This window comes from Mustela nigripes, chromosome 4 (genome assembly GCF_022355385.1).
Source record: "Mustela nigripes isolate SB6536 chromosome 4, MUSNIG.SB6536, whole genome shotgun sequence".
In the NCBI taxonomy this organism is placed as follows: domain Eukaryota; kingdom Metazoa; phylum Chordata; class Mammalia; order Carnivora; family Mustelidae; genus Mustela; species Mustela nigripes.
In genome coordinates this window covers 32,755,302-32,767,336 of record NC_081560.1, presented here as the reverse complement: position 1 = coordinate 32,767,336, position 12,035 = coordinate 32,755,302, and the positions used below count along the sequence as shown (strand labels likewise).

At 40.4% G+C, this 12,035-nt stretch overlaps 1 protein-coding gene across 1 annotated transcript in view; it reads left to right on the top strand.

Moving 5' to 3' along the window:
- Positions 1-1,431: 1,431 nt before the first annotated feature.
- CAPZA2 (capping actin protein of muscle Z-line subunit alpha 2) overlaps positions 1,432-12,035 on the top strand; it is a 62,508-nt gene continuing 51,904 nt past the window's right edge. The window contains exon 1 of the mRNA XM_059396523.1: positions 1,432-1,648. Within this exon, the coding sequence (XP_059252506.1) occupies positions 1,610-1,648 (39 nt within the window). The 5' untranslated portion in view covers positions 1,432-1,609. The remainder of the gene's footprint in view (positions 1,649-12,035) is intronic.

Genomic DNA, 12,035 nt, shown 5'->3' with positions numbered 1-12,035 from the left:
GCTTCCCACCTGCAAGAAACAGGGATTTGTATAGTATGAACACTCAGTAAATTACTTAGTAACTGTTTTATATAGATAGAGGAACTTGAACTGGGGAAGGTATTTTCATATGTGTCATTTACCTGCAGCTGTCAGATTCATCTTGCTAGACATGTTTCTGATGTCAAGTCACTGTTCAAACGTTGTCAACAGTTTCTCATTTTCTACTGAAGTTTTTTATTTTTAAGATTTTACTTATTTATTTGGCAGACAGAGATCACAAGTAGGCAGAGAGGCAGGCAGAGAGAGAGAGGGGGAAGCAGGCTCCCTGCTGAGTGGAGAGCCCGATGTGGGGCTCCATCCGAGGACCCTGAGATCATGACCTGAGCTGAAGGTAGAGGCTGAACCCACTGAGCCACCCCAGGTGCCCCCTGAATGAAGTTTTAAAGATATTTTTTAAACTGAGATGCAGTTGACATATAACATTGATTTAGTTTTAGGTGTGCAACACAATGATTAAAGTCTTAAGTCCTATCTAATAAATTCTAAGGCCATGCTAAAAAGTGTGATCTATAGCATTGGCATTACCTGGGAGCTTCTTGGAAATGCAGATTCTCCAGCCCCATCACAGACCTACTGAATCAGTAACTGCATTTTAACAAAATTCCTGGACACTTCATAATACAGCTTTTACTATATCTTCACTCACTTGCTCAACTTAAAGTGTCACAAGTAAGCTTCCCAGATATTGCAAATAAAAGTAATGGATTCCAATACAATTTGAAAACAATGAACACTTTTTCTTAGTATATCTCAAATGCTTCATGGGACATGCTTATACGTGAAATATATATCCATCGTTTGTCTGAAATTCAAATTTTACTGGGCTCTCTGTATTTAATCTAGCAATTAAATTCAGAAAAGCAGAATCTATGTCTAACATAACTTTGGATTCCCCTGTAATAGTACAGTGCCTTCCCCAGCTGCTCGGTGTTTGTTTAGGGAAGAGTGATCCTCTTGAGAACAGTGGTTTCTCTTGTTTTTACTTATCGTTGTATATTCAGGGACTAACATAGTACCTGACACACAATAAAGGACCAATAAATATTTCTTAAATGAATACACGAATATACCAAGAGCAACCTTCCAATTATGGGTTGGGCTGTGTGTACATATTTTAATGAAAACTGAATATTTTTCCAGTAATTTAAAAAAACAGATTGTTTAAAAAGCTTCTATTCGTACACTTTTTCACATTTTAGCTGGCAGAGTTGAGGGCTTGATGGGAACATAATCAAGGGCTCAGAATGTACTCGTCGCAGACTGGGTCCATATGGTCACTAGTGGAGAAAGAATCCTATACTCAGGATGCTGACAAGCCTGCAGCAGGCGGCGGTAGGCCACTCTTCCCCCACCTCCCAGACCGTCCAGCCTCCCGCGCACGCGCACAGCCGCATGTCGACCCCACGGGCCGGCTAGAGAGAGGCGGGGCTCCCCGGGCGCGTGCGCGGCGGCCTGGGCTGTGGGCCCCTCCCTTGGCGGAGGCGCGCGGCGCGGAGGACCGCACGGAAAGGGGGAAGTCAGGTGGCCGCTGCCGCCGCCGCCGCCGCGGTTTGTCGCCAGAAGGAAAATGGCGGATCTGGACGAGCAGTTGTCTGATGAGGAGAAGGTAAGAGTGGCGGAGGCGGCGGAGTCCGTCGTCGGGGAGCCAGTAGAGCCCCGGCGTATCAGCCCGGCGTTTGGACGCCCAGAAAGGGCATCGGTCTGTGCCCTCGGCTGCCCTTCCTCCTCTTCTCGTCGCTGCGCCCTAGTGCCTGCCCCTGTCAGTCACCCGAGGCCCCGCGCGGGGGCAGGTCTCTGTCAGGCCTGCTCGCTTCGCTCGGCTCCATGTAGGGTGTGTGCTCTGAAAATAGGAAGTGGGAGCCGGGCGGCGGCGCCTGGCGCGGCGGGCGGGGGCGGGGGGCGCGGGGGGCGGTGGCCGCTGGGGACCCTCTCGTTCCGCCTGGGCCGTGGGGCCCTTCGCCGGGTCTGGGGACTGCAAGAGAGGTCCCGGTCCCGGCCTGGGAGCGACCCAAGGGCGGTGGTGAGCCCGAGGGCCTGGCGGGAGACAGTAGGGGTAAGGGGGAAAAAACCGCTTAAGAAGCAGACCTTCACTTCTCCCTTTTACGCCCCCTCCCAGAAACAAAATGCTTCCTTTTCTGGTTGTCTACGATTTTTTCCTTTCCCGGTGGAAGTCTCTCTCCCTCCCCCCCCCCCCCCCCCCCCCCCCCCCCCCGCCTCTTTTTTCGGCTTTAGCTGTAGGCTTTTGCAGCTCCCGTGTTCCTGGGAGGCAGCGGAGTTGTTCACAAAAAGACCCCCTCCCCATAGTTGGTTTCGGCCGTGGTTGGCACGAGCCCCTCTGGGGGCCGATTTGGTGGCGCTTCACGGTCCTGCTAGGACTTCTGAATGAGGGGAGATTGTGCAACTCCTTTTGCTGTATCTTCGGTGCTGTGACAGCGTCGAAACCAGATGAACGACTTAAATTCTTAGGCGTTTAAAATGAGAAATCTGATCATAGAACTAATTCTCTTATTCTCCTTTTCCCTTGGCTTCTGTGAGGGCCCATTCCCAGGGGAGGTGGGGGACCCTACTAATTTTAAGTATTTTCCGGGAAGGCCTTGACGTTTCACAAACTCAGAAGTGACTGACACATAATCTGTGAATAAGATGGTTACAGTTTTTGAGATGTCCACTCTTAATTTCACAGTGTTCATTTTTTTTTTTTTTTTTTAAGTTCCAAAGCAGTACAGCCATGTAGGAAACACACCTTAATGGTGTTTAAGAAGTCCTAATGTAAGCCTGGGGGGTATTTTCAATTGGAACTTTCTGCTCCAAGTGTTTTTATATCCTGTAATGTAAACTTGCACCGAAATATGATGTTTTATCGCTTTCCCAATGTGAATATGCCGAAGTCGGCGGCCTCTTCAGTTTTGGAAATCCATTTTTTCCCCCTCCTCTGTGGTCTTTGGTGAAAGTGATAATAAAAGAACAAGATTCTCCGTAATTCACAGACCTGGTAGGAGATCCCTGTGTATACAAAAGTTGCTGTGTAGCGTTCACATGTGTTGTATTGGTAAATAACCAGGAGTTGATAACCGAAAATGTACACAGTTGCGTGCACACACGTTTAAAACTAGTGCTAAAAAGTTTTTAAAGGGATTGTCATGTTTTTATTCTAAAATAAAATATACTAAAATAGTGGTTAGTAGTTTAAGTGGCTAGAATCTGGCTGTGGAGAGAGTACTGGGTATGGGAGTTAATGTAGTCCTGCCCCATGTTGTTCTAAAATAGCACATTTTTTTCAAAATGAGATGACAGGGTTCCTCGTTATCTGGCATTCTCAGGGTACAAAACTCTGTAATGGGGGAGGGGGAGGGCATCTTATTCTCCAAACTTGTGTACACAGTGGTTTAATAGTAAATGGATGAATTCAAATTTGAAGGAATTTGGTGTTTCTGTTTCTATTTTGAGTTTTGTAAGACTATTTTGTAGATATTTTTATATATATTTCATTACCATATTTAGTAACTTAAGAATAAGACTGACCAAATTTCTGGGCTAAATTCAAGTAACTGGTGAAGTGAAATTCTAACACTCTTCACTTTAGTTCCCTAAATGTTCTTTTAATCTTTCGGGAGTAGATTGGATATAGAATCAAATAGAATTTTAAAAGGTGGTGTTTTTAATCTAATATTTATTTATTTATTTATTTATTTTTGGATTTTTAATTGATTTTTTATTTTTTATAAACATATATTTTTATCCCCAGGGGTACAGGTGTGTGAATCACCAGGTTTACACACTTCACAGCACTCACCAAAGCATATACCCTCCCCAATGTCCATAATCCCACCCCCTTCTCCCAAATCCCCTCCCCCCACCAACCCTCAGTTTGTTTTGTGAGATTAAGAGTCACTTATGGTTTGTCTCCCTCCCAATCCCATCTTGTTTCATTTATTCTTCTCCTACCCACTTAAGCCCCCATGTTGCATCACCACTCCCTCATATCAGGGAGATCATATGATAGTTGTCTTTCTCTGCTTGACTTATTTCGCTAAGCATGATACACTCTAGTTCCATCCATGTTGTCGCAAATGGCAAGATTTCATTTCTTTTGATGGCTGCATAGTATTCCATTGTGTATATATACCACATCTTCTTGATCCATTCATCTGTTGATGGACATCTAGGTTCTTTCCATAGTTTGGCTATTGTGGACATTGCTGCTATAAACATTCGGGTGCACGTGCCCCTTTGGATCACTACGTTTGTATCTTTAGGGTAAATACCAATAGTGTAATTGCTGGGTCATAGGGCAGTTCTATTTTCAACATTTTGAGGAACCTCCATGCTGTTTTCCAGAGTGGCTGCACCAGCTTGCATTCCCACCAATAGTGTAGGAGGGTTCCCCTTTCTCCGCATCCTCGCCAGCATCTGTCATTTCCTGACTTGTTTATTTTAGCCATTCTGACTGGTGTGAGGTGATATCGCATTGTGGTTTTGATTTGTATTTCCCTGATGCCGAGTGATATGGAGCACTTTTTCATGTGTCTGTTGGCCATCTGGATGTCTTCTTTGCAGAAATGTCTGTTCATGTCCTCTGCCCATTTCTTGATTGGATTATTTGTTTTTTGGGTGTATTTATTTATTTATTTTTAAAAGATTTTATTTTTCATTTGACAGAGATCACAAGTAGGCAGAGAGAAAGGAAGGGAAGCAGGCTCCCCGCTGAGCAGAGAGCCAGATGTGGAGCTCCATCCCAGAACCCTGGGATCATGACTTGAGCTGAAGGCAGAGGCTTTAACCCACTGAGCCACCCAGGCACCCCTAATCTAATGTTTAAATCGTGTTACTTTTTCTGCCACCTTGTTTGTAATTTTCAGAATAAGCTTTAAATACCTGTAAGCTATTGGAATTCCCATTATTGTTTGAAGATCTGAAGAAGGGAAGCTGTTAACTTACATAGTACCCATACTTTTATCTGGGTGGCTTGATGATACATTTGAAAATAAGTTGTAAGTTTGAGGGTAGGTTTTATAATTACAGTTTCACAGAAAAGTAAATTAACGTTTCAGAAGCTTTAAGTGATTCACTTAAGGACACCTAGCTAGGAAGTGGTGGAGGTGGTATTTAATCCTGTTTGTCAGAATCCAAAGTTGGTGCTCTAACCCTTAAGAATTGATAATAGTAACCTTTTCTGGGTTTAGCTTTGATTTTAATTTGTTGACAGCTTATATTGAAAAAGGAGAAACAATAGTTCTTTTTGTTTTTAATAAAAATTGTAGCTACCTAACATTAAATAGTGTTGGGTTCTAAATTTAGTGTTGGGTTTGATAATTTTGGAACAAAGTTTATTATTTAACACATTTAAAAATTTTGTGCTACTGGCATACTTTCATATATGCTCTAAGGTAGGAAGCTTTTTAGAAATTAATCTAGCATAACATCTTTGCTTTTTAAAATCACGTATAAATGCTTTGTGAGGATACCACTATGAAATTTAATAACCTTTTCATCTTTGGCCAGGTTATAGGTTAATAGAAAATAATATTATCTGAAGAAGCACAGTGAAATGCTTTGAAGTTACTCATTTGTTGTAGCATGTCCCACAGATCTTTTTACATAGTTTAGAAACTCTAGGCCAAAAAACAGTTTATGTTTTCCATTCCTGGGGTCAGCCACATTGTACAGTAAAGCAATTTTGTGAATTTGAAATTGTGGAATAAGGCTAAAAGCAGAAGCATGATTCCATTTCACACCCCTCCTTACAGAGGGAAGTCACTCCAAAGCTCCAGAAGGAAGACATTTAGTTATTGGTTGGAAAGGATCTTTTTGGTTTTTTTCCTTATAACCCCTCTTACCTTTCCCTAGTGATATGAGTTATCCATTTCTGTAGCTTCATCTTTTATATCTTTGTGAATGTGTCTCATGTCCATAGCTCAGCACTGACTTCTCTTCTGATCACTAGTCACACATTTTTATTGGGTGGTTCTTTAAACAGGAGACAGTTAATGAGATGTGTTCAGATGGAACTTTCCTAAAAGTAAATTCATAAACTCCTCTCCCCTTTTCTCCTATGCAGAGTGGATCAGAAATCTCTTTCTGCTCATTTTTCTCTTTATCTTTTTCCATTTTTCTGGTCATCCAAATTTTTAACTTCAGCTTTATTTTAACCTTTGTCTCCTTGAGCTCTGAATTTTCAGTCTGTTTCTGAATTTTCTTGTCACTCCTATCATCAAAATTTGTCTTATGCAAGTAATTTATTTTTTGCTTGAAAAGATATTCCATTTATATCAATTTTTAGTTTTTACCTCTCAGTTGACCAGACTATTAAAGTAATTGTTGTTATTTGTTATTAACTACTGTTGTTCAGTAACAAAATTACTGTATGAACAGAATGCGAATTGATTGCACCTGTTCTGTAACTATTTGGTTAAGGAAGGGGAGGAAAAGTAGGGTCAGAAGACTGTCTTGCAGGGGCGCCTGGGTGGCTCAGTGGGTTAAAGCCTCTGCCTTCGGCTCAGGTCATGATCCCAGGGTCCTGGGATGGAGCCCCGTGTTGGGCTCTCTGCTCCTCGGGGAGCCTGCTTCCTCCTCTTTCTCTCTCTCTGCCTGCCTCTCTGTCTACTTGTGATTTCTCTCTCTCTGTCAAATAATAAAATCTTAAAAAAAAAAAAAAAAAAGAAGAAGAAGACTGTCTTGCAGCTGGTCTTTCCCTTGTATTTGCCACTGCTAGGCTTTTATTATAAACTTCCTAGACTAATTCTTCCAATTTCCTGTATCTAAGCCATGTTTTAATATGTTGTTTTTGTATTATTCCCAAACTTTTAGTTGCTGGATACTCCATTGCCTTTGCAAGGAAGCCCAACTCTTGAAAATAGTATTCATGGCTTTGTATTCCATTCTTACCTAAATAGTTCTGACTCCAGTACATACACTGTTATTTAATCGTGCTGTGAATTGAAAGAGACCTGCATACTAGTCCATGTCTAGCTCCTTAGGTAAAGTATGTAACCTCTCAGCCTCAGTTTCCTCTGAAATGTGGAGATACGTGTAAATGATATCCACCATGTGGTAAACACATATTAAGTTTTGTTTTGTTTTTTTTTTTCTGCTGATGACTTCTTATCCACTTGGAGTATTGGAACTGTTTCCTGGTCTATGCTCTTTGATGAGAATCTTAGGTATCCCTCAGGATTTATGTCAGATCACATGACTGGCTATAACATACCATTAGTTTTTGTTTTTTTTTTAAAGATTTTATTTATTTATTTGACAGAGAGAGATCACAAGTAGGTAGAGAGGCAGGCAGAGAGAGAGAGGAGGAAGCAGGCTCCCTGCTGAGCAGAGAGCCCGATGTGGGACTCGATCCCAGGACCCTGAGATCATGACCCGAGCCGAAGGCAGCGGCTTAACCCACTGAGCCACCCAGGCGCCCCAGTATTTTTTTTTTTTTTAAGATACTCTTTATTTATTTGACAGAGAGAGCACAAGCAGGCAGAGCAGCAGGCAGAGGGAGAGGGAGAACCACGCACCCTCTCTCCCAGAAGGAGAACCTTCTGAGCAGAGAGACCGACATAAGGCTTGATCCCAGAACCCTGGGATCGTGACCTGAGTTGAAGGCAGCCGCTTAACCTACTGAGCCACCTAGGCACCCCGACATCTCATTAGTATTAAATACAGTTTTGCATAATAGTTATCTGCTTAACTTACTTTTTTTCTCTCGTTCTGATGGAATTCCTACATGCAGAAGTATCTTTAGCATCTGTCATTATGCTGCATGTGGTGACAAAAGGGTTCAATGAGTGAATGAACAAAGGAATCATGAATTCACAAAATTAAAAACAGTTTTATGAAAAGTAGAAGTAGCATATGGGGTGCCTGGGTGACACAGTTGGTTAAGCATCTGACTCTACTCAGGTCATGATCTCAGGGTCCTGAGATCAAGCATTCTGTCAACTCTGTGAGGGGTCTTTTTGGGATTCTGTCTCTCCCTCTCCCCTTCCTGCTTCTGCTTTCTTTCTCTCTCTCTCATTAATTAAAAAAATAAATAAATAAATTGTTTTTTAAAAAAAGAAGTAGGGGGGTGCCTGGGTGGCTCATTCGGTTAAGCAGCTGCCTTTGGCTCAGATCATGATCCCAGGGTCCTGGGATTGAGCCCCACATCAAGCTCCCTGCTTGGCAGAGGGCCTGCCTGCCTACCACTCTGCCTACTCGTGCTCTTTATCTCTCTGTCAAATAAATAAATAAAATATTTTTTAAAGTATAATAATTTAAAAAATTAAAAAGTAGAATATGAAGTAAAGATCTTGAGGGAAAATTTAGTGTACCTAAATTTTCATTTCTAAATAAAGCTTTAGATTTTAAAGATTTAGATAATTGAATGAAATTTTTGGTGCTCTTTAAGGTAACAGGTGATGATACTGGCTATAGTTCAAATCATTTACACATGCTAAATATTCTTCATATGTAGTTTATATAGTTCTCCCTCACTACACAGTCATAATTTAGTTTCAGAAATTTTGTTCATGTTTGAAAGTAATATAAGTTGCCATCATAATTACATAATTTACATAAATTACATAATTTATTGTGTTCTTACTAACCAAAAAGTAAACTAAACCATTAAGCTATTAATATAGAAAATATTCATTCCTCGTTTCATTCAGTAGATAAATGAATTGTCATTGCACCAATAAAGTGTAAAAATTCCTATAGCAAACAGAAGCTTGATGGTTGCTGTACCATTAGTGGAGTTTTTCAGACTGCACATTAAAGCAAATTAGTAGTACTTGTTCAGTGCTTTTGGGAGCCATTTCTGCATAAAATAAGGATAGTTAGATACATAGAATATTGCATTTTAATGTAAAAACATGGAATATAAAAACACTTAGAATGCAAAGTAGTTTTTAAAGTTGAAAAGCATGATGGGAAAATTTGACATATGGTTCTGTGATCTGACCTAAAGGCCTGATTGCCTGAAGCAGTAACTTACTGCAGAAGTTTATTGCATTTCGGAAAAAACTAGTGATTCCATACAACCATCTATCGTTGTCAGAAAAGGAGAATTTCACAAATTTTGTTTTGAAGGTTAGATGTACAATCTTTACCTTCTTTCTCTTATGATACTTACATGTTTCACTGTGGACCTAATGATAGAACTTTCCTTACACGTTTTAGTTTACTATGTTTGTGTAGACAAGGAATGGAAATAATTTTCAAAAACTACCTCTCCATTTGTATTTTTACCAAATATATCATACTTAATTTACTTCAGTACCCATAGTTTTCCATATTTTACATCTCTGGAATTAGGCTGCATTGTACAATCAATGGCTTATGATACTAATCAGTAGCATTTCCCTTTTTTAGTGGTGCATTAAATTATGCCTCTTACATTGATTGTGAATCAAGGTAAGCAAGGATATAATGTGACAACTAACAACCTAAAATCTTAGCATGAGTGGGTTTGGGAAGGGAATTTTATATGACATTTCCTCATTCTATATAATATGTCTAATGTGGGTCAGCACCAGAAAGGTCCTGCTTAGTGAAGTCTCAGAGTTTTGGGCTGTTGGAGGTTTTCATTGTAAACTTGGGCTTTTTGGTATGTATACACAGTGGAATATTATTCTGCCATGAGCAAAGATAATATCTTGCCACTTGTGACAACATGGAAGGACCTTGAACACATTGTGCTAAGAAGGTAAGTCAGAGAAGGATAGGTTCTGTATGATACCACTTATATGTGAAATCTAAAAAAGCCAAACCTGTTAAAAAAGAGCAAAAGAAACCCACCAAAAAACAGAAGTTGGAGGTATAATATTGATGGTATTTAAGGGTACAAATTTAAGGGTACAAAGGTATTTAAGGGTAATAAGTAGTACATAAGCCATAGAGATGTAATGTACAGTATAATGAGTATAGACAGCAATGTAATATATATATACTGTAATGATATAAAGTAGTAGTAATGGTAAGTATTGCGTTAATGGCAGTCATATTACAATATATGAATGTATCAAAGTAAAATGCTATACACCTTAAGTTTACAAAATGTAGCATGTTATATTTATCAAAACAGAAACAAATCTTAAACTTTCTTCCCAAGTCCTGGCAACAGTGGGAAGGAAATGTGGTGAATAGCAAGCACACTGATTTTTATTTTCATTTTATAAATTTTTATTTATTTATTTATTATTGAGGGGGATGGACGGAGCGGGGAGAGAGAGAGAATCTTAAGCAGGACTCGATCTCACAACTCTGGGATCATGACCTGAGCCAAAAGATCATGACCTGAGCCAAAATCAGGAGTCAGATACTTAACCAACTGAGCCACTAGGCACTCCAGCACACTGGTTTATAAAGTTTCTCCTCCCCCACCACACATACATTTGGAGCTCACTACATTCTGCCCAGGTTTCAGTTAGCTGAAGCAGGTTTCATCTATAAACTTAATTTCGGAGGGCTTGGAAGGAAAGGAGAACTGCAATATTTGTGAGTAGCAGTAGTAAGACCATAGAGTAGGTTTTAAACTCACTGAAGGTTGGTGATTTGATTACCTGTTTGGTAGACACAAGGGTAAGATTATGGATTCACAGATATATTTTATATGTGTTTGTGTGTATATATATGTATATGTATGGTAGAGCATCAAAAAGTAGTCAGTTCATAGAAATTGAGAAGATCGAAAAATTACTTGTACCTAGGAGGATGGTAGACATCAGTTGGGGTACAAGCTCCTGCCAGAGCACAACACAGGCTCTGTGTTGTGGAAATAGGAAATAGGAAACTGGGAACAAAACAAAGTATAAGTTATATCAGGTACTTTGTAAGTAAGAGATGCAAAGGTGAACTGTTCTGTTAAATTAGTAGAGGGTTTCTTAACCTCAACATTACTGACATCTGAGGCCAGATAACATTGTGAGGGCTGTCTTGTGCATTGTGGGATGTTTAATAGCATCCTTGGCCCACATGGTACCAGTAGTACCCTCTTCCCTCCTGTAATGATAATCAGAATGTTTTCCTGTAGGACAGAATTGTCCGTGGTTGAGAACCATGGGTCTAGACAGATTGGAGCTAGTAAGAACAATGGGAACCTGGGTTAAGTGTTAAGATCTGGCTTAAAGTAGTTTCACAAGACACTAAGAAAAATATGATTGCTAACAGATTTCGGAGTTGGAATCAACAGAATTTGGTGAATGAATGTAGGGAGAAATGGGAGAATCAGGGTAACTCTGAATGTTAAAATTTGGGTAACTGAGAAGTGATACCACCACTAACAGCTAGGGGATTCAGGAAGAAGGTGGACAGCTGGGAAGAATAATGTTGAGTTTGATTTGAGTTATACTGAGTCTGAGATGCCCACCAAATACCTCTTTGAACTTGCCTAGAAGATAGGGAATAGAAATGGAGCCTGGTGGGACGCCTGGGTGGCTCAATTGGTTAAGCAGCTGCCTTCGGCTCAGGTCATGATCCCGGCGTCCTGGGATCGAGTCCCATATCGGGCTCCTTGCTCGGCAGGGAGCCTGCTTCTCCCTCTGCCTCTGCCTGCCATTCTGTCTGCCTGTGCTTGCTCTCTCCCCCCTCTCTCTCTGATAAATAAATAAAATCTTTAAAAAAAAAAAAAGAAATGGAGCCTGGAAAGAACGGTCAGGCCTAGACATTTTATATAGATTTGAGAATCCCCTGTTGTGGGTTAAAGCCACAAAATGGGATAAGACGTTTAGGAGAAGCTTGGACATAGCAAAGAGGAGAGGTGTCAGAGAGTATATACTGTTGGATATACTATTATTTAGAAAATAAAAGAAGGAGAGGAAGAGGTGCAGGATGATTGTTGAAGTGGAAGTATATATGTAGCACAGAGTATGTGCTCATTTACAGAACTTGAGGAGTTCCAGAAGGAGCAGTACCAGTATTACAGAGATTAAAAGGAATATAGTTTGTACTTAAGGCACGGGGATATAAAACAAATTTTATCTGCTGTATGCCACTATGTATACTATATTAATTAATCT